Source organism: Culex pipiens, chromosome 3, assembly GCF_016801865.2.
Source record: "Culex pipiens pallens isolate TS chromosome 3, TS_CPP_V2, whole genome shotgun sequence".
Taxonomy (NCBI): Eukaryota; Metazoa; Arthropoda; class Insecta; order Diptera; family Culicidae; genus Culex; species Culex pipiens.
In genome coordinates, this window is record NC_068939.1 from 88,116,551 (window position 1) to 88,140,395 (window position 23,845).

Here is a 23,845-nt window from a genome sequence, read left to right on the forward strand (position 1 = left end):
AAAACTATAAAGTAAATGAAAATTAAAATGACTTTGAATTTTGAATGTTCATTTACTTTTAGTATAGGCATGGGACACAATAAATTAACTAGGCATACAGGTATTCAATTTATAAATAACAAATAAATTAAATACTTGAATTTACAAAAAAAAACGATTTTTCGTTCATTAAATGTATACAATGTCAATGATAAAGATATAAATAAATTTTAAATAACGTTCATCTTTTCAAACATTTCTGGAGCAACACAAGAAAAGGGCGGATAATCATTTTGACAGTTTGTACTGCTTTGGTAATTCTCCTGCTTCAGGAAACTCTTAGCACTAAAGGATTTTTAAATAGTTACTTGTTGACTTAGAATTTGCAAAATAGTTGCAGCTGTCAAAATGCTTTCAAATGTTGCTCGATAAATTTAATTTTTCGTTTAATTCTTTTAAGGCCATTCTAGATATTATGTGAAATTTTCATTGAATTTTTTGAAATTTTTTGATAGAAGCATATCTGGGATACAGTCAACACAGTCGAGAACAGAACACTGATGAAGTCTGCAAGTAGTAGACGAAATACGTATCTGTCAAGATATTAAAAATATATAGCGGAATTAAAAGGAACAACTCGTCTCTTTGTATTCATAGTAATGCAGTCTGCTAAAACGCTCAACCAAACCACAGTCAAACATTTTTTTACGCGAATTTTGGTTTTCGCTAGACCCCCGTTTATCAGTCAGATATTCAGACCATTAAATCATGACTTCCGCGGGTTCCTGGATGACTCAAAACAATCCAACATTCAGCAGAGTGTCCATCGTGGTTCACTTGAGCTACATCCGAAGGAAATATATAGCTCAAAATCTGCAACAGTGGATTTGCTACAGAAAATGTTACATTTTATAACAGTTTTTGCAGCAAGCTCATAGCTCAATTTTGCCCGCGTGTAAACATGTCAGCGATCTGCAGTTCTCACCAACACATATAATGCTGACGCGTCCCCGAGCAACACTCCAGAGAGAACGATATGTTCACGCTCTGTCCATCACAATTCATCAAGCGTCCATGGCGCGGTGGTAGCGTGTCGGATCAGCAACCTAGAAGTTGATGGTTCAATCCTCGTTCTGATAAGATTTTTTTTCTGCAATACAATCAATCAGCCGTCGCTAATGTCGATAATTGTCGGTAACGGGCAAAAATGTCATACCCTTATATCGCAAAAAATGCATGAGGATAGATTTCATGCAGATTCTGAAATACTTTCATGACACCATGTATCAAAATCATGCGACCGCCGGTTGGGTGTACCTGAAGTTATACCAATGGATACCATACCCATATAAACCCCCTTTGATAGGGTAGATATCTAGAACATAACTTCCGGGATTTCTTGGAAGACATACTAGAATCCAACAGATTACAGAGTAACCATCGTGGCTCACTAAAGCTACCTGAAGCTATTCCGATGGTGAATACACCGGTACAGACCCTTGCTGAAAAGCGTAACCAGCGAAGGTCGCCGAAGCTACCGATGCTGAAAACACTGATTTTGGCCCCCGTTGAACAGGTAGATATCCTAGCCATAACGTTAAAGATCTCCGACTGCGTAAATTCGCGTAAATTGAGTTCAGAATCCTTACTATCAAATTAGTTTTACTCCATTTGCTACACCCAACCGGCGGTCGCATGATTGTGATACATGGCGGCATGAAAGTATATCAGAATCTGCATGAAATCTGTCCTCATGCATTTTTTGCGATATAGGGGTATGACATTTTTGCCCGTTACCGACAATTATCGACATTACCGACGGCAGATTGTTTGTATTGCAGAAAAAAAATCTTAACAGAACGAGGATTGAACCATCAACTTCTGGGTTGCTGATCCGACACGCTACCACCGCGCCATGAACGCTTGATGAATGGTGAGGGACAGAGCGCGAACATAATGTTCTCTCTAGAGTGTTGCTCGGGGACGCGCCAGCATTCTATGTGTTGGTGAGAACTGCAGATCGCTGACGTGTTTACACGCGGGCAAAAATGATTCATGGGCTTGCTGCAAAAAATGTAATAAAATATAACATTTTCTGCAGCAAATCCACTGTTGCAGATTTTGAGATATATTTTTCGTTTGGGTGTAGTAATCTTGATACGATTAAAAGTAGGTTGATTACTTTGGAACACCCTTTCATAGTTAGTGTTTTGAAAACAAGTTTTAAACGTGAAACAAGATTCATCGTAATCTATTTAAGATTAGAAATAACGTAAACAAACGTAACGCATTCATAGAGGTTTCCACTATAAATAGTTCGGGCTTCTAGATTCTCATCATTAGTTTCATCACCATGTTCTCCAAAGTAACTTCCCTGGTTCTGGTTGCGACCTTCTCCGTGGCGTTGGTGTCCTGCAACCCAACTCCACAAAGCGAAGACAGCATCACTTACGGAGCGGAAGTCAACGGTCAGGACGTTCAGCGAGCGGCCTTTGCAAACCAACAACGTTACGTGGTCTTCAACAACAAACGATCGACGTTCTTCGAGGCATGGCGCGCCTGTATGTCCTTGGGACTTCGGCTGGCCACGGTCAACAGTGCCCAGGACGATGCGGCTCTTCTGGTGGCCCTTCGTGACGCAGGAACTCACCACAAGGGGCCGTGGTTCATCGCTGGAACGGATTTGGGCAAGGAGGGAAGCTTCGTTTGGTTGACCACAAACCGGGAGGTCGGCTATGGATCGGGATACGTCAACTGGCAGACCGGGGAACCGAATAACGCTGGTGGAAATGAGCACTGCATCGAAGTTGGACACTTTGATAATACTCTGTGGAATGACAAGAACTGTAACGAGCAGCGTGCGTTCGTTTGTGAAAGAGTTCAATAAGTTTCATTTATTTTTCTAGATGCGATCAATAAAAAATACTTCGACAATTTGAAAAAGGGTTTTGATGATTAAAGGCCCACCGTGACTTCTTCCAAGCTAACCCTCCACTCTACAGAACCAACGCTTCGCTAGAGTCAACGATTGCGCACATTCTCCGTTCCGCACCAGGTAGTCCGCAGCATCCCGCCGAAACGATGAATCATTTATTTTATCTGGGCTCCGATTATCTCGGCTGGTGTGATGCGGCCACAAGTTGGTTGCATTGCCCAGGAATGATATCCATGTGGTTCGCTACCACCGCGCAAGGTAGTAAGAAGTACGACCATTTCTTCCGCGGAAAATTCGCGGGAAAGAACATGTGTTTTTTTCCTTGTGCGAAGAAGGCTAACCCACAATCGACTAAACAAACTCCGGCGCTGGCGGGACTTCATGACCATTTGAGCACGTGCGTTCGTCGGTACTCTTAGGGAATCCCATGTTGAGTCGTTTCTTGGGGTGTTCTTCGGTTTGTAACAATACGGTAGTCAAAGTTCATTCTACATGTTGAGCCTTCCTAAGGACCTCAATTTAGTTGAGGTTTTCTCTTGTCTTTTTTTTTTAAAAAAAAGTGGTCCTTAATCCTTAACAATATTCAATAATCTTCAAATTAAAAAAAAAACGCAATTTTCACCGATAGAATATTTTGATAAATGCCAATGTACGATACTTGTTGGAGATTTATTGTACAAATTAACGAATGAATGCATTTGTGAGTTGGTAGCATTGTTCTTTCGTTTTTGGTTTTGAGCCCTCAATAAATGGTAAAAGAACGATTCTCTCGACCATGAATTATGGGTCTACTGCCGTCACAAGCAAAAGGTCAACAGTTTTTGACCACGGATGGGTCCGTAGTTTCAGTGAGTGTAGTCCACCATACTATATCCGTGGTTAAAAACCATCGACCTTACAGTACTGAAAAGTTATAAGTTTCAAAAAGACTACTTTAAAAAAAGAATATGAGCATATATTATGAGGACCTTCCCTATGACCAAAGAAGCTATTTTGTGTCATTGGTTCACCCATACAAGTCTGAGGAGCGGCCGTGGCTGACTGGTTACGGTGTTCGCTTTCTAAGCGAATGGTCCTGGGTTCGATTCCCATCTGCTCCCAACGAGAAAGTATAGGAAATATTAATCTTGAAACTCTGAACATGAACGAAAAATCAAAAGTCGCCCGAGTCGGGGTTCGATTCCCCGTCCTTTGGATTGGTAAGCAAAAATGCTAACCACTAGGCCATCACGGCTTGGTGAGCGATGACTGGAATTAGGAATACTGTTACTATCAAACTATATACGCGCTGGGTCCTTGTCCATTTGACAAGGGTTCGGAAGTTCTAAATAACGTTTGAACCCGATTGGTGCAAACGTTCTTCAGGGCGAGCTTGTCGATAAAGCTGAAGTACCTCGCGCTCGGCTAGCCAGCGTAGAAATGGGTCACCAAAGCTCGGCAGAGCTAACACCTTCCAAATGCCTATGCGAGTTATTTGCATGTATACAATGAAGATCTAAAAATACATGGAAACAACTCAATTTGTAAGAAGCGACCGCGTGGTCCCGTTTGGTTGGTTGCACACACACACACACATTGGTTCACCCATACAAGTCTCCATACAATTTTGGCTGCTGTAAATACAAAAATGGTACGTAAATATTCAAACAGCTGTAACTTTTGAGTAAATTTTCAGATCAATTTGGTTGGTGTCTTCAACAAAGTTGTAATTATTGTTGAGGACTATTGAGAAAAAGTAGGTACACGGAAAAAAAAATTGCAGATTTTTTTATCAACTATTTTTTTTAAGAAAACTAAATTTCCCTAAATTCGTATTTTTTGATTTTCGAGATTTTTTGATATGTTTTAGAGGACAAAAACCCGCAACTTTTGAGCTATACAGAAGTATGGTCAAAAAATCTGCCGCCGAGTTATGAATTTTTGAAAAAAATAGTGATTTTTGGAAAAAAATCGAAATTTCATGCAAAAACAAATTTGACGTAATTTTTAATGTAAAATTGAATTTCCAATCGAAAAGTACTTTACAGATTTTTTGATAAAGGGCTCTTTTTTCGAGGTATAGCCACCTAATTTGATTTTAGCGAAATATTTGCAGTTTTTTGATTTTTTAAAATAGTGACCATGAGTGACCATTTCTAAAAATATTTTTTCTTAAAAGTTCATAAAATTTTCTATGGATTGTCTAAGAGACATTGAAGATTGGACCTCTGATTGCTGAGATACAGCGGCTTAAAGAAAAAGAAACATGAAAATTGAAATTTTCTAAGTCTCATCAACCCACCATATTCTATTGTCGATATCTCCGAAACTAATGGTCCGATTTTCAATGTTAAAATATGAAACATTCGTGAAATTTTCTGATCCTTTCAAAAAAAAATATTTTGAAAAAAATTAAATCAAGACTAGCATTTTAAATGGGCATAATATTGAATGTTTGGCCCTTTTAAAATGTCAGTCTTGATTAATTTTGTTCAGAATATTTTTTTCGAAGAGATCGGAAAATTTATCGAATGTTTCATGTTTTAACATTGAAAGTTGGACCTTTAGTTGCGGAGATATCGACATTAAAAAGTGGTGGGTTGTTTGAGTAAGACTTAGAAAACTTCAATTTTCCCGTTTCTTTTTATTCAAGCCGCTGTAACTCAGCAACCAGAGGTCCAATCTTCATTGTCTCTTAGACAATTTCATAGAAAATTTTATGAATTTTTCAAAAAAAAATTGTTTTAAGTGGTCACTCATGGTCACTATTTTTAAAAATCAAAAAAACTGCAAATATTTCGCTAAAATAAAACTTTCGGTGGCTATATCTTGAAAACAGAGCCCTTTATCAAAAAATCTGTAATGTACTTTTCGACTGGAAATTCAATTTTACATTCGAAAATTACGTCAAATTTGTTTTTGCATGAAATTTCGATTTTTTTTTCAAAAATCACAATTTTTCAAAAAATTATAACTCAGCGGCAGATTTTTGACCATGTTTCCCTATGGCTCAAAAGTTGCGGATTTTTGTCCTCTAAAACATTTCAAAAAATCTCGAAAATCCAAAAATACGTATTTAGGAAAATTGAGTTTTTGTGAAAAAATAGTTGATTAAAAAATCCGCAATTTTTTTCCGTGTACCTTTTTTTTCTCAAAAGTCCACAATAATACCTACAACTCAGAATCAGAAAATTCACTCAAAAGTTACAGCTGTTTGAATATGTAAGCACCATTTTTGTATGGACAGCTGCCAAAATTGTATGGAGACTTGTATGGGTGAACCAATGACACAGAAAAGCTTATTTGGTCATAGGGAAGGCCCCCACAAAGTTTGAGCTACACCCAACCGGCGGTCGCATGATTGTGATACATGGCGGCATGAAAGTATATCAGAATCTGCATGAAAACTGTCCTCATGCATTTTTTGCGATATAGGGGTATGACATTTTTGCCCGTTACCGACAATTATCGACATTACCGACGGCAGATTGATTGTATTGCAGAAAAAAAATCTTAACAGAACGAGGATTGAACCATCAACTCCTAGGTTGCTGATCCGACACGCTACCACCGCGCCATGGACGCTTGATGAATGGTGAGGGACAGAGCGCGAACATAATGTTCTCTCTAGAGTGTTGCTCGGGGACGCGCCAGCATTCTATGTGTTGGTGAGAACTGCAGATCGCTGACGTGTTTACACGCGGGCAAAAATGATCTATGGGCTTGCTGCAAAAAATGTAATAAAATATAACATTTTTTGCAACAAATCCACTGTTGCAGATTTTGAGATATATTTTTCGTTTGGGTGTAAATAAAAAAATACAAAAAATAAAAATGGTCGAAATCGGCCGATTTTGTAGAGAGTTGCTCTAAAAAAAAGAATTTTTTGTTTGTTCGTGATTCGATTATCTGAAGTCCCTTTACAAACCTTCGGATAATCGAGGCTTCGGATAATGGAGTCTGGACTGTATTACGCATTTTCCTTGCTATTTCCACACGACTTTAAGGATGACGAGATGATATCGTTGGTAGTTGGCAGTAGAGCTGACAACAGGATGTCAGTAACATGACTTAAATTTAGTAGGTACCGTCATCAGGGAAGACATTGAGTCTGGTGGTGACAAATTTATTTATATTTGTATGACCCAATCTCACCTTCCAGACTCAATGTGTGAACCAATGACAAACTATTTTTTAATTTTACTAATTTTACAATACAACAAATTTCAAAATCCATAACAGAACAAAAATTTGACTGTCATGAAAAACTAAAAAAAGCGCATGCGCTCACTGAATCTTTTTCCAAAGAAATGTGGTCTCATGCCAAGACTAGCTCTAGTAAAGAGCTTTTCCGCTGCCAAGCTTTCAAAGTATAGGTAGACGCCTTACAAATAAGCAAAACACACCACACTAGAATCGTAGAGAACGTCAAGAAACTAGGATAAAACTGCCAAATTAAATATTTTTTCATAATTCTTAAACTAATCTTATAAAATCAAATGCATTTAACATTTAAGAAAATGGTTTATTTCAACATTTATGCACCCAAACCAAGGATTGCTGCTAAGCAATGTAATCCAAAATTGATCACATTGAATTGCAACACTACAGCAAATGAATGATGAGCTGCAAAAGTTTGACTGTGATTGATTTATCAATATTTCATAATTAAGAACCTAATATAATCAGAATTTGTTTGCAATCTGAGAAAGCTTTTTGGTATTCTTCAATAATCGTCCTTTTTCCGTCCCAGTGCCAAATCCTTGCCAACGAATCGCTTTCTTCGCAGCAAACAAAAAAATCAGCAAAACAAACCATCTCCTAGAACCTGGCACCGTTTTACCTTCGCCGTTTTCCTCAAATCATCACCCTACACCCTGGAATCACCTGTCGCGGGTCCCCGCGGTGGCAATACCACGCCACACCGTACCGCAGTCGGTCACCGGTAGCCCTTCGGAGCACTCCCGGTCGTCGGAAGATTCTCCACCCACTGAAAACTAGAGCGAGAGAGAGAGGAAGAAGACCACGTTGTTGTCGTTGGTCGCGTTGCCTTAGTTGCTGAACAGTCTCTCCTGCTCTCTTGCTCCATCTGAGCAACTCTCGGCAATCTCTTCATAAGGACTGCCGAGTTGGTGGAGAACTTGACCTTCTCGTCGGGAGCTTCGGAAAGTTACAAGTGATTTTCTGTATCACGATGCTCTCGAAACGACCTTTGAAGATCATATGCGTGCATCCTGTCCTCATCCTCCAACAACCCCCTCTCGCGGAATGTGCGTAGGTTACGTGAATCGGTCCGAGTGAAAAGGTCGGTAATCCGCGGTGTTTGTTTCGAAAGTCCGTGTTCCGGTACTAAGTGGCCATTGTTGACTCCGGACGAAGAGAATCCATAAATTGGCATTCCTCGTATGTGTCAGGAAGCTGCTGGGGGGACAATCCAATCTGTACGAGAGTACGTGTTGCGTCGAGATATGTCTTGTTTTGGCCAAATCCATGGTCGGAAGGCGTTGACGACGCGGTACGTGAGTCCCTCCCTACGGGCATAGAGGGAAAACAACAATGTCATTAACGAAAGTTCGACCTTCCAGTGGGCTTTGTCAACTTCTCGGAATTGACGACCGTCGGCACAGATGCTCGGTGGCATTTTAATGGAATCGAAAATTGCACTGTGAAAATCTCTGAAAGGACCCCGCGGCGGGGCATTTCTCGGCGTGTCCCGGCCAAGTGTCAAGTGAGCTTTCGTGCGTCGATTTCGGGCTTTAATCAAGAAATTACTCGTGCCAAGAGTGGAAATGTGGGGCGTGATTCAATTTCATGTCATGTTGGCGTTCTTGCGGTCCGATTTTGCCTCTCAAAGGAAGAAATGCCCTTGTTTGGGTGGTTCACCATAGTGCTACCGTAGTGCCATTATAGGGCCCTGCTTCGGGGAGGGGTGCCGTCGTGCATACTAAAGCCCGCGAAAGTGACAGTAAAAATAACAAATTTGACCCGAAAAAGGGAAGCACGAAAAAAAATGCGCAGAGTTTCGGAATTGTTCCGCCTTGGAGTTTAAAGTTGCGTGTGTTCTACATTTGTTGTAGCCCGGTACAAATATGGAATACGGGGCCGAAGAGTACAAGTTAATTCTCACTTTGGCGCCGACGTCACTGGGAATGCTACCGGCAGGATTACCTTCGCGGCTTCGGTAGAAAGTAGAAAGAGGATACGCGAGCAACATAACAAAACAGGTAAAATTGGAAATTAATTTTTCAGCAGGTTCTCTGCGAGAATTGTCAGATGAGTGAAGTGAAGGGATGAGCGTAGTGATTTGGGTAGAGAGGGAGTTATGGAGGGTTGGAATTTATTGATATTAGTTTGGGTGAATTATTGAGACGTCCCACCCGTGTGGATAAATCGGACCGCACACTGTACTCACAGTCCAGAGGTTGCTGGTTCGAATCCCGCGGCTCTAAAATTCTTTGTGTAAATATGCATATGGGTATCCAGCGCAAAAAACAAAAACAAAAAACAGAAAACAAAAAACAAAAAACAAAAAACAAAAAACAAAAAACAAAAAACAAAAAACAAAAAACAAAAAACAAAAAACAAAAAACAAAAAACAAAAAACAAAAAACAAAAAACAAAAAACAAAAAACAAAAAACAAAAAACAAAAAACAAAAAACAAAAAACAAAAAACAAAAAACAAAAAACAAAAAACAAAAAACAAAAAACAAAAAACAAAAAACAAAAAACAAAAAACAAAAAACAAAAAACAAAAAACAAAAAACAAAAAACAAAAAACAAAAAACAAAAAACAAAAAACAAAAAACAAAAAACAAAAAACAAAAAACAAAAAACAAAAAACAAAAAACAAAAAACAAAAAACAAAAAACAAAAAACAAAAAACAAAAAACAAAAAACAAAAAACAAAAAACAAAAAACAAAAAACAAAAAACAAAAAACAAAAAACAAAAAACAAAAAACAAAAAACAAAAAACAAAAAACAAAAAACAAAAAACAAAAAACAAAAAACAAAAAACAAAAAACAAAAAACAAAAAACAAAAAACAAAAAACAAAAAACAAAAAACAAAAAACAAAAAACAAAAAACAAAAAACAAAAAACAAAAAACAAAAAACAAAAAACAAAAAACAAAAAACAAAAAACAAAAAACAAAAAACAAAAAACAAAAAACAAAAAACAAAAAACAAAAAACAAAAAACAAAAAACAAAAAACAAAAAACAAAAAACAAAAAACAAAAAACAAAAAACAAAAAACAAAAAACAAAAAACAAAAAACAAAAAACAAAAAACAAAAAACAAAAAACAAAAAACAAAAAACAAAAAACAAAAAACAAAAAACAAAAAACAAAAAACAAAAAACAAAAAACAAAAAACAAAAAACAAAAAACAAAAAACAAAAAACAAAAAACAAAAAACAAAAAACAAAAAACAAAAAACAAAAAACAAAAAACAAAAAACAAAAAAACAAAAAACAAAAAACAAAAAAACAAAAAACAAAAACAAATAAACAAAAAAGTAATAAATATATGCTAGCAGCTGGTATTAATCTCGATTTATGTCAGGTAATTATTATGAATGTTGTGTGTCTTTCCTTCGACTCTGGCCTTAGTCTGGGGGCAAAAAAATGATTTTACGAGCCATGATTTCAACATTTGAATAAAAAAAGTGTTTTAAAATGCATTACAACCTGTTTCGTTGTTTAACAATCTTTAGTTTCTAAAATATCTAAGTATTGACGATAATTTTATTTTTGCTATAAAAATCTGGATTTTTTTTTAAACCAAATTTCCAGTTTTTGATTTTAGGGTGTTTTTGAAACCGCTTTGAGTTAGGGGTATATATTTTTTGAGCCTTAATACCACTGCGAGTCTGGGGATTTAAAACACACACAAAAAGCAAAAACGGAAAATTTGAAAAACTGAAAATTTGGTTATTGGACCTTTAAAAAAAAACTCCAGATATGTTTTTGCAAGACAATAAAAAAAAAACAAGAAAAACATGAATCAAAAACAAAAACTTGTTTTATGTTTTTCTTGTTTTATTTTAAGTATTTTAATTTGCATTTATCTTGTTTAGTTTATGTTTGTTTTTGGTAGTATTTGGGCTATTCTACCACCTAATATAATTACATTTTGCCTTTCTATTTTTTTCATGTTTTTACAGTCACTTTTCAAGTTTTGCTCATTTTCTGTTATGAAATAGCCCATTATCATATAAATTGTAAAAAAAAGCGTAGAAGCATAGTCTGGGACACACAGCAAAAAAACCGATGGTAAAATCGCATGCAAAAGCATGCACATCACCTTTGTAGCATGTAATATTGTATGAAAATACCTTGTACACAAAAAGCATGTACAAAAGAAATATAAATAAATTTTGCACACCCCAAAAATAAAATCAATCTGGTGAGAGTCCTATCCAGTTTACCAAGTCAGCGCCTCAACCGTCTCGGCTCATCTTGTATTCAACACCGATGTAACAGTAGGTTTTCCGTAAGTCGTATACTGAATTAAGAGGCAGTATTTGTAAATATTGCTCGGTTTGTTCTAGAGGTCGTATCTAGGTGCTCCGATTTGGATGAAACTTTCAGCGTTTGTTTGTCTATACATGAGATGAACTCATGCCAAATATGAGCCCTCTACGACAAAGGGAAGTGGGGTAAAACGGGCTTTGAAGTTTGAGGTCGAAAAAACATAAAAAATCTTAAAATTGCTCGCATTTCCGTAAAACTTCATCAATTCCAACTCTCTTAGATGCATTCGAAAGGTCTTTTGAAGCACTTCAAAATGTGCCATAGACATCCAGGATTGGTTCGACTTTTTCTCTTAGTTTTTGCAAATTACTGTCAAAAATTGATTTTTTTTAAAACCTTAATATCTTTTTGCAACAGCCTCCAACACCCATACTCCCATAGGTCAAAAGATAGGTAATTACATGGACTATAAGCCTACGGTGTTAACTTTTTGGCCAATCGCAGTTTTTCTCATAGTTTTTCGATTTTTCTATAACAAACATTTTACAACGTTAGTTTTTGCCCTGTAGGCCAAGAAGACGGCACTTTTTGGTCTCAATTTTGTCATATTCGGAATCCTCGGACAATTTCACGTAAGTTAGAAGTATTGGAAATGTAAATTTGATTTAAAAAATAATTAAATAAAACATTTTTGAAAATAGAAATAGATCTTGTTTACCCTGTGATCAATACGTCAAATGCTGTATCAAGTAGGCGAAAACCTGTTTTACCCCTAATCCGACAAATTGTAAAAAAATATTTTAATTCATTCTAGTTGGCAATTTTTCCAATCAAATTTACAACTCGAATACTTCTAACTTATGTGAAATTGTCCGAGGATTCCGGATATGACAAAATTGGAACCAAAGAGTGCCGCTATGGCGGCCTACAGGGCAAAAACTAACGTTGTAAAATGTTTGTTCTAGAAAAATCGAAAAACTATGAGAAAAACTGCGATTGGCCAAAAAGTTGATACCGTAGGCTTATAGTCCATGTAATTACCTATCTTTTGACCTATGGGAGTATGGGTGTTGGAGGTTGTTGCAAAAAGATATTAAGGTTTTAAAAAAATCAATTTTTGACAGTAATTTGCAAAAGCTAAGAGAAAAAGTCGAACCAATGCTGGATGTCTATGGCACATTTTGAAGTGCTTCAAAAGACCTTTCGAATGCATCTAAGAGAGTTGGAATTGATGAAGTTTTACGGAAATGCGAGCAATTTTAAGATTTTTTAGGTTTTTTGGACTCCAAACTTCAAAGCTCGTTTTACCCCACTTCCCTTTGTCGTAGAGGGCTCATATTTGGCATGAGTTCATCTCATGTATAGCCAAACAAACCCTGAAAGTTTCATCCAAATCGGAGCACCTCGATACGACCTGTTGCACATTGGTGAAAAACTCGCTCTTAACTGTATACGATATATGGGGAACGTACACCTACATCGGTGTTGATCCGCTCATTTCACAGCGGCGAGATAGCCGAGATGGTTGGGGCGCGGGCTTGGTAATCTGGATAGGACTCTCACCAGGTTGATGTTATTTTTGGGGTGCGCAAAACTTATTTATTTTTATTTTGTACATGCTTTTTGTGTACACGTTTTCTCATACAATATTACATGCTTTTGCATGCGATTTTACACAGATTTTTTTTACTGGGCACTAGAAAAATTACTACATACTTCTATTTACTTAAAATATAGGAAATGTTCGTAAAAAACACGACCAAAGTCGACCCCTAAAAAAATTACATTTTTTAAAACATTTGCAATGTCACATAAAACAAGTAAAACTTCCAACCCCAAAAATTTTCCAAAATTTTAAGAGTTCTTCTTTTGATCTCTTTTGATTTGATTAACGATCAAAAATTGGTTGAAAAATTGATTTCTAGCGAATTTTTAGATCGAAACCCGTTTGGAGGCGGGGTTAGGTTGTAGAAGTTTAATCCACCTACGTGGTTAGTCAGGCACTCCTGGATCACACAAAAGCTCTGGAAATAATTTTCATCTGGATTATATTTACTTTGAAAGCAAAACTTTGTTAGCAGAAAAAGAAAAAGGTTTTAGGTATGTAACCAACTAATTTCAATTAAGGTCTAGTCTCTAGATCTTCTAGACTCAATTGGAAGATCCTTTGATTACCTTTCCAACCTATCGTATGATAGATCCGGACATAGTTTTTGTTCAAATTAGTGAGATCCGGCTTCTGTAAAGTACATAAAAGAAATGGCTGTCAGATCTTCAAGGTTTTGGGTTCATTTGAAATGTTTTACGATCATGTGACTCACGGCCCTTTATCTAACATCTGGATATCTGCGAAAAACCATTTTTATTCATAACTTTCCAACAACTTATCTAAACATAATTTTTCTTTAAACTCGATCTATGGTACATTAAACCGAGTCAAATGCGACCGGTTTGACATAAATCGGTTCAGCCAGTGCTGAGAAAACTGAGTGACCTCATTGGTAACACACATACACACATACACACAGGCGGCATAGACTAAATATATATAGATACGCCACTCCGCTGTTGGGGCTGGCGACACTACAGCCACGCCAAAATTACACCTGGTGGCAATTCACAGGTACTAATCTACCCTTTGGGAACGTTTGAAAAAAATCCTCCCCAGTTTCAGTTCAATGCTCAGTGGGTATATCCAAGCAACTTTTGACTAGCAACTGCTGTTTCCAAGAAATGTCAAAACAAAGGCATTTTCATTTTTCTTTCTGTTTGCTGTTAGTTTAGCATCTTTCGCGAATGTTTTATAAATTTGCTGGTTGTGCCGTTTCTACCCTGCAGATTCTAACGGCGTGAATGTTCCAGTCAATAGATCGAAAGTGTTGTGCTCTTCAAGAACGCAGGTGAGGAAAAAAATATAACAAAAAAATCCTCCATCAAAAAGATTGTTTTGATTTTCACAGCTTCGTGAGATTCCGGAGAACTATGATGGTGAAAGCGAACTCAGAAACGATGAAGCGGAAGTCTGTCTAGCCGTTCATGGTGGATGACAATCAACGCTCAGTTACACATCCGGACAAACCTAAGACCTCGACTACTGAACAAGCAAGGGCACAAATGCTGCCCCGCCAAAGAAGCTTCTCCTGTCACAGATGTCCTGTGATTACCCAAATCATCTGGCACCTGTACAAAAAAAAAAACAGATTCCGGTGTTCAACTACAGGTTCAACGGCGAACCTGACCGGAAATGTTCGTCTTTTGCATCTCGTAAAATAATGCATCTTGAAACCATGTTTTGAATCGGTTCGAAAAGATAGTAAATCGGCGTCATGTTCCAATACTGCTAGTAGTTGTGTGTAACACAATTGGTTTAAATGTATACTATGCAATGTAAAATTCTTGGGAATAAAACAAAAATCTAGTTTTTTTTATTATTCTTGTTTTTTCACATTACATAACTGAACTTTGTGCGACTTCTCTGTTATTTGGGCCTGAGGTACTCTGCCAGGAACGGGGTTGGTATCATTCAGGTTGTTGGGGACACGACATATGGGGTGGGAACTGCTGTGGCGGCCTTGTCAACTATCGCCATTTCCGCTATCAACTCCTGGTCCTTTATATTGAACATCAACTTTTCAACGACGCGAATCCCATGAATTGGTGCAACCAGTTTGCTGCTGCAGACATCACTGAAAAGAGAACACGATTTTAAACATTGTACAGATCAAATAGGAGAACCTTGTTGCTGTTCTTACCATTAACGGACCATCGGTTCCCGGCAGAGTCCCTGTTTACGCCTCGAAAATCGTTTGCTGCAACTCACTCACCGCCACAAACCGCCACCACCTCCGTTGGTATCATAGAAACCGATTAAAACAAAACAAGTTAGTGGCACTTTTTGATGTCAGGAAACATTAGGTCGAAAAGTGCAGAGTGCTACGATTTTGTTTAGCAATTTAGTACCTGTAACTCGACTGTGGTGGCGCTCGGAGCGCTAGAGGGGTGTCGCCAACTGGATGTATGGCGGACAGACATTTGTTCAGTTTTCGATTCTGAGTCAATAGGTATACGTGAAGGTTGGTCTACGAGCTTTATCTGAAAAGTTCATTTTTAGAGCAGGGTTATAGCCTTACCTCAGTGAGGATGGCAAAACCATTAATTTGGAAACCCAAATTTTCACCAGAGACTTCCGAATGGAAAAAAAAAATATTTTTTTTTCTCTGTTTTCATGATAACCCTTAGCTCAACACAAGAAAAGAAACTGTAGTTGTGTTTAATAATGAATGAATTTTTGAACACACGCAATCACACGCACACTTTTTTCGATACTCTCTTCTTATCCTAAAGCAGATCCAGCCAAACAAAACATGTTGTCTAAGATTACTGGATTTGTCGGGAAATTGAACAAAAGGAAGATCCTCAAGAATGAGCCTGTGAAATTGAATTTCTCTTATACCAATGGTAAAATTGGATTCCGAGTACCCGGAGAAAATGCAAAAAGTTGAATTATGTAACGCGGCTTGCGAAACGGACAAGAATTTCTCTCTAATCGAATTTATCGATTTGCTCTCGATTCGATCAAAAAAGCTTGGCCATATTCAAATCTCTGGAAAAAACTATGTCGGTAGCTTTGGCGAACATTTGCAGCAAGTTGTAAACTTGAAAGGTGCCATGTTACTGTGGGGCCCGCTGGCTTGAGCATGTAACTTACCCATTCGCCACCAGCTTATTGATTAGCTGGTCCCAGACCTACGAACGACTGACGAAGAGAGTTGCGCTAGTCCTTGAAATTAAAATAAAATGCATGTTAAAGGCTTTTTTGCCGGCTTCGGACAGCAGTGGCCAGAGACCAGCGTGAGGTAATTTTTACCTCAATTCCGCGGAGAACTCATGTGAGTCGTGTGGCTGGACAGTGCTGGAAATGACGTAATCAAATGAAATGGAAATCATTACGGCTGGGAATCGGTATCGTTATCAAGATCCTCGTCGACATACATTTGGACTGCAGCGCGGTAAAGTAACATGCAGAGTTGGAATGTACTTTTTTTTTTGCTGACGTTTGTGGAAATCGATGGTCTAGATAGAAATGGGTCAAGTTTTTGTGACCATTTGAACATAGTTTTCTCTAACAGGATTAAAAAATCAGTTGAATAATTAAAAAAATTGGAGATGAAATAACATTTTGAATATAACAATGGCAAAAAACATACTACAATTAAATCCCACAAAAGTCAACAACCTCGGAGTGAACGACCACGTTGCATAGATCCTCATTTCCATTTAACCGAAAACCACGCTGAAAAGCCAACGAGACTTGTCGACGGTGGGCTCTTCCAAAGATGATTTATGGTCTCGTAAAGGCAGGTCGTGGTTTTGCCACCCAAAAAACACAACCCTAGTAAAACCAACTGACCCACAAACAGAGAAAAAAGAGGTGTCAACGCTATAAATGCAAATTTATGGTTTTATAATTTTGCCCGGTATTGCATGTTTGGTTTTGCAGTCGGATCCGCCCCAAAATTCCGGGCCGCGATTCTGACGTAACTTTACTCGACTGTGTAGCATCGTCCCAGCAGGAGGGTAACACCACCACAAGTACCAGCAAGGGGAGACAAGATTAAAATGTTGCACGCCATGGAAAACTTTATCGTGCCCAGGATTCACTGCGATGTCGGACGACGTCGTCTAGTCTGGGCGAACTGGGTGGACTCCACGGGGAGACTTGTGAGACATTAATCCTAGGAGGAGCTGTTTCCCAGCAGCGATTCTGCAGCTCACCTTTTTCTGCGAGAGACACCGCGGTCAGGTAGCGCCATGTTCTCCGGGAAAGTTGGTTCTTTTTGGAACTAGGGATGTATATTTTGTCATTGATACAAAAGTTATTTTTTCTTACATGCATTTGGATTTAGTTTATTTGAAACTATAACTATAAGGAAAATATTTGAAAATTTTCAAATGAACATTCTTTTACCAAAAATCCAGGGATGACTAAGTGACAAATGCTTCATTTGCATATAGAAAAGACCCCAGCCCATAACCACTTGGTACTTTACAGTCTGAAAACGTAAGCAATATGCCCCAGGACGGGCAGGGCTCGGAAGCGCAAATGGGACGACCCGCCCCAGACAGGGAAATAAATTTTACTTTTGAGTCCCGCATATGGTTCACTTTTATACTGTTGCCTTGTTTGCCAAAGCTTTCCCAAAAGAGTAGAGCAAAAGCTGCGACAAGGGACGGCATGACCTACCACACGAGATACTTAGTTGTGGAGTTTGTTGTTAAAAAAGAGTATCCATATATATGCAGCAGTTCCATATGAAAGTTAAAGAAAAAAAATATAAGTGCTTCGATTTGGCTCAAAATTTTTCTGGGGGTTCCCTGGCCGAAATAATTAGACCCGTATTTTTTTGTTTGGCCATTAGAGTGACCTACGCCGTGTTAGGGTGGTCCGAATAATGGCCATTTTCGTCGATTTTCACAAAAACCACTTTTTTCAAAAAATCATAACTTTGCTCCATTTCAACCGATTTTAGCTGTCTTGGGTGCAAAAGAAAGATGATAAGTTTGACTTCCAAGAAAAAATAATGTGGAGTTTCAGAAATCTAGCCTAACATTTGAAAAAGTCTTATGAAAACATCAAATGCCGTTTTGACGGTGTCTGGACCAAAGAGCCTATATCTGAAAATATTTTTAACGGATTTCTCGGACAATTTTACCTAACATATCAAAAATTGGGCGAGGTTCATCAACAAGTATCAGAGATATGATTTTTTGAAAATAAAATCCGGGTTTTTCGACACGCCGCGCGCGAAAACGGGAAATTGACGAAATCGGCAAAAAATCAACTTTTTTCACTAAAACTGCGATAACTCGGAAATTCCAGTGATGACCTATGCATGTTAGGGTACCAAAAGTTGCGTATTTTAATTACAAAAATTTTGGTACCCTAACATGTATAGGTCATCCCTGAAATTTCCGAGTTATCGCAGTTTTAGTGAAAAAAGTTGATTTTTTGCCGATTTCGTCAATTTCCCGTTTTCGCGCGCGGCGCGTCGAAAAACCCGGATTTTATTTTCAAAAAATCATATCTCTGATTCTTGTTGATGAACCTCGCCCAATTTTTGATATGTTAGGTAAAATTGTCTGAGGAATCCGTTAAAAATATTTTCAGATATAGGCTCTTTGGCCCAGAAACCGTCAAAATGGCGTTTGATGTTTTCATAAGACTTTTTCAAATGTTAGGCTAGATTTCTGAAACTCCACATTATTTTTTCTTGGAAGTCAAACTTATCATCTTTCTTTTGCACCCAAGACAGCTGAAATCGGTTGAAATGGAGCGAAGTTATGATTTTTCGAAAAAAGTGGTATTTGTGAAAATCGACGAAAATTGTCATTTTTCGGACCACCCTTACACGGCGTAGGTCACCCTAATGGCCAAACAAAAGAATACGGGTCTAATTATTTTGACCAATTCGAAGCACTTTTATTTTTTTTTCTTTAACTTTCATATGGAACTGCTGTATGAAAATATCAATGTAGAGTAATCCGATTATTCTTTGTTGATGATTGTTTGTGAAAGGCAAAAACATATTGATTGAAAGTATACTGAATTTCTCTTTTTGAGTTTATTTGGTAATTATTAATTATTTTATAAATTGGGAAGATTGTAAATTTAAAAGTTACAGCATTAATGCTAAGATTAATGTCGTTGACATAACCGGAATGGCGTTGAACACCGTAGTTAATGTCTCATAAGAGCAGTTCTCTACACAGTAAATAAATATGTAAATTTGGAAGGTGTAATTTTGGAAGGTTCAATATTACCTACCTCTTTTATGATGTAATTTTACTTTAATTTAGGCTGAAAAAGTGACGTTACACCAGAAAAGTGGTAAAATTATACATTTTCAGAGGTAAATTTACACATTTTTTTCTGAAATAAAAGATTACCCCCTCCCAGATATAATATTACCATGATTTTTTTTTACTGTGTAGAAAATCGGCTTATTTTGTGCATTTTTATTTTTATGCATTTTTTTATTTGACTCATACTTTGTAGCGCCTTTCTTATGAACAAAGAAGTTATTTTGTGGCGTTGGTTCACCCATACAAGTTTCCGTGTAATTTAGGCTTTCAGTACATTCAAAAATGGTACGTAAATATTTGAAAATCTATATTTTTGAAGGAAATTTTCGATCATTTTTTGTTCTCGGCAAAGTTTTAGGTATTGATGACGACTATTCACAAGAAAGGGGTACACGGGCAAAAATTTTGCCTATCTTAATTTTTTGAACGAAAAATCAATTTTACAAAATCTTTTTTTTTATTTTTTGCTCGTAATAGTCATGTGAGTAGGCAAAGAATTATCCCAAGATTAAAACAGGATAGCAATCTTTCAAAAATGTTTAAAAAATCTAACTTTTTCTCTCTTTTTGAACCAGATATAACCATATAACCATAGAATATTACAACTATGTAGAATAAATTGTTTTTAAAAAAGTACGACTATTTTTTACAATCTGACTTACAAAAAATATTACAGCAAGCAAGAATAGTATGTTTTTGAAGAATTTAAAGCTCACATAATATTTAAGGAGCATAACTTAATTTTGAAGAATTTCTCACTGCGGATCTGGCTGTGGAAGCCTGCAGTTTAACGTAGGACTACGCAAGTTCTGATAAAATGTTTTGAATTTCTCTATTTTTTTAATTGTAAAAATATCATTACTTGGCCAAACATTGTTTACAAAGGCCAGTAACGTAAACAAACAAAAAAAATTGTTTATGCAAGATTGAGAAATCTCACCAATTTTACAAAAATCAAGAATAGGTTGTTATGAAAAAAAAATATAACAATATATTTCTTTTTTAAGAATGGAAAAACATTCAAAATGTTTTGAAAGTGATACTTTTCTAAAAGAGCTGTTTAACTCTCTACTGCCCAATTTTTTTTCATTTAGTTTTTATTTTTTCCGTGTCATTTTGAGCAACTTTTGTTCTTCGAAATACTTTACTTCTCTTGTTATATGTTTTTCTTGTTTTATTTTAAATATTTTAACATGCCTTTACCTTGTTTAGTTTTTATTTGTTTTTTGATTTGATGGGTTTTTCTAGCATTCGTATCACTACATTTTGCCCATCTAATTTTTCATGATTTTACAGTCAATTTTTAAATTTTTTGCTTGTTTCTCACATTTTCTTCCATAAAGTACGTCACACTAAAATCAGCCAAAATTTACCCCCCCTCCCCCCCTTTGTCACGCTTTTCCTATACTTACAACACGCAATGTCACACTTGCTCAGACCCCCCCTCCCCCCCCTAGAGCGTGACATACAGACATAGGCTCTTTGGTCCAGACACCGTCAAAACGGCATTTTAATGTTTCATACGCCCTTTTTATATGTTAGGCTAGATGTTTGAAACTTCTTTTTATTTTTCTTTGAAAGACCAACTTATCACCTTTCTTTTGCGTCTAAGACAGCTAAAATCGGATGAAATTACGCGGAGATATGATTTTTTGAAAAAAGTGTTTTTTTGTGAATATCGATGAAAATGGCCATTTTCCAGACCACCCTAACACGGCGTAGGTCACCCTAATGGCCAAACAAAAAAATACTGGTCTAATTATTTCGGCCAGGGAACCCCCAGAAAAATTTTGACCCGATCCGAGCAATTTTGTTTTTTTTTTTCATGCTGTTTAATTAATTTTGTTAACATAGCTTAGAATTTGAAATATATTTTTTTTATTTTGTCAAGCGCCGTATCAAATTTTTTGTAAATCTTTGAGCCTATGTGTTGGGTTTTCATGTCAGTTTTCACTGATATATCATCAACCTTTTCCCTCGTTTATTGCATAATAACGTGCTTGTCATTGTTCTTAGGATTCTATGCAGGCGCCACCACGGTCAGTGCAATATTTGCATATCTCTAAAATTTCCTCCGTGTAAGAATCGATTGTTCAATGAAAAGGTACGTGGACCTGTCGTTGTCTCCTCAGCAAACAATTCCAGTCCACAGCGAGACTGACACACTGTGTCATAACGTGACACCGTCATGTTCTTCCTCACGTTGAGCCAGATGGAATCGATAGCCGCGTGCTGATTGAAGAGCCTGTGTCAAGGAGATGGCACCTAATCTGAAAAGATTTCTCAAATAAATTTGCTTTCGATATCTTCCGAGCTGCGTTGTTGAAGAATGGGCTAGTACACTTGACGCGATGATTTTTAAAGTCAAATTTTCAATAAAATGTTTTAATTAATGAGAAAAGGCTCAGTCAGTTCCTTCTAACCAACTCCTCATCGCCGATGGGTGGTCTCGTGCCACGGGGGTCCTCCTTGAACGTTAAAGTGCAGTTCAATAACGAAAACATAGAGACGAGACTGCGATAGGTCGGTAAAAACTGATGGAAGCAGATCGTTCAGGAGCGCGTGTTCTACGAGAAGCCACGAACTCTCTGCCCAAGACCCACAACACAGCAGAGATGGAAACACACTGATACACGTGTGCAGATACACTTCTTAATGTGAGTGCCAAAGGAACAACGAAAATACACCCATTAACATATGTTAATTTCATAGTCTGCCCTCGCGCGCGTCATGATCGTACATCTTCATAGTCATGTCTCGTCTCCAAACTATCCCTGGTAGACGACGTCCAATGATGATGATGGTGGTCGATGCAGGAGCATTTAGCCAGCATTTAGGTAGCAGCATAGGAAGCTGGCAGCTCTCCCGGCAATCGCTGTTGACCCCGGTGTAAGTGCAACAAACATAAAAATTTATTAAATTTTCGTGATTGAATATTGATGGCTCCTCCTCCTGCTGCTGCTGCTGGATCCTGGCAGTGCTCCTAGGTTGAGGAAGAGTGTCTACCGTGTGGGGAAGGCTTCAGGGTCTACGGTGAAGCAGTGGTTTTTGTTTGAAACAGAAACCGAAACTATCGCTCCGAGCGAATCTGGTAGCCGGGAACTGTTGTGAGGAGCATCGGTCCAGAATGATGGTTTGTTTTAAGTAGGGTAGAGTAGTCATCAATGAGACACGGGGAACAATGATAATATGGCTCTCAAAAGTCGTAGTTTTAACCAATCAGGCTCATATTTTGGGGAAAGGTGTGTCTACTCGATACACGTCTGCCATAATAGTGGCTTTGGTTAAGGACGCTCCTTTGCAAAGTTATTCATACAAGTTTGATTCTGGGGTTTAAAAGTAAATTATGAGTAAAAATTACATTTTCGCTCATAGGCTGCCATTAACACAAAAACTAATATTTTTCCCAATTTCTTTCGTCATTTCACAGGGCATGAGTTGGGCTACAATGTCCTTTCATTAGGTTTGACCAAAATTAAGAATATACCCAGAATCCAGGACTGTCTCATTGTTCCCCACTCTTTTCGGCCCACACGGAACAAAATCCGGTCGGCGAATCCGAAAAATTTTCGCGATGAATTCGAAAACAATGCATGTTTTCAAAATCATGAAAAATGTTTTCGATTTTGAAATAAATGCTTTCAATACCGAAGCAAACTGTTTGCGGAACCGCAACCACCATGTTTGCGGCGCAATTTTATTTGGTTCGCCGCAGCCACAATGCGTTACGCTGTCAGAGTGTCAGAATCAGCTGCCTGAGTTGCGCTCGCAAAAAATAAACAAGCGACAAAAATCGTTTTTGGAGCGTTTGAATGTTGCGTATTTTTGCGGTGGCGAGTAAGTACTTTTTATTTAGTATAAGATTATTGAAATTTTACCTCACTTTTTATTTTACAGCACAAAAAGTAACAAATCATCCGGCGGGCAGCGGGACAGACTGATTGTCGATCGATCGACTTCCGCGCTGCAAACCTGCGGCTGTTCGAGAAAAATAAAATGGTGAGAAAGTTCGCTTTATACCTGATCAATCTGTAATTAACAGCAATTAATCCACGCTCTCTGCCCGAACAAGGCCCTGATCCCGATTGAGCAGATCGGGAAACCCCCTTCAGTTCCACCAACGGCCGCAAATCCCAGCGTAGTGATCAACACGCCCAGTTCAACGCCCCCTGCCAGTACCAGTCCCAACGGCCGACACCATCAAAATGGGCGTCGGATTCCCGCTGCAGAACCTCATCACCCAGGGCAAGCGGGACTACACCGGCCGAATCCTCAGCACCCAGTGAAAGTAGAACAGCGAAGTACTGCTGAACGAGTGCGGAATCTGCGCTGCTCCGACCATAAAGTCCAAACTGGCAGTGCTCCGAGTGCGACAAATCGGACAACTCCGGCCCCGAGCTCGTGATCCTGCCGAAAGCCCCGCGCAAGTCCCGAACCCGGAACAGCAAGGACTTCATCATCGTCCTGTACGACATGCCCTCGCCCGAGTTTGAAAAGTCCCCGAAGAGTACCCCCGTCGTGTTTTGCGCCAACCTCCCAACCCTAACGACCCCGGAAGAGTGGAACCGTAGATAGTCCCAGCAAGATAGCGGTGGCAAACGGTATCAAGACGAAAT

General features: G+C 38.0%; 2 protein-coding genes and 1 long non-coding RNA gene across 4 annotated transcripts in view; all 3 read left to right on the forward strand.

Annotated features, from left to right (window-relative positions):
• LOC120429807 (uncharacterized) overlaps positions 1-23,845 on the forward strand; it is a 767,258-nt gene that overhangs the window by 63,907 nt on the left and 679,506 nt on the right. The gene's annotated exons all lie outside the window — the stretch shown is intronic.
• Positions 2,316-2,933, forward strand: LOC120414631 (pulmonary surfactant-associated protein D-like). The gene has a single exon (XM_039575867.2). The coding sequence runs from the start codon at positions 2,333-2,335 to the stop codon at positions 2,864-2,866; it is 534 nt and encodes a 177-aa protein (XP_039431801.1). The 5' UTR covers positions 2,316-2,332; the 3' UTR covers positions 2,867-2,933.
• On the forward strand, positions 13,920-14,784 carry LOC128093570 (uncharacterized). The gene is made up of 2 exons (XR_008212599.1): positions 13,920-14,266; positions 14,327-14,784. It is a non-coding gene; the product is annotated as an uncharacterized LOC128093570 (long non-coding RNA).

Excerpts from the sequence above, each read along its gene's own strand:
- LOC120414631 (XM_039575867.2), top strand. The coding sequence starts at position 2,333 with ATGTTCTCCAAAGTAACTTCCCTGGTTCTGGTTGCGACCTTCTCCGTG.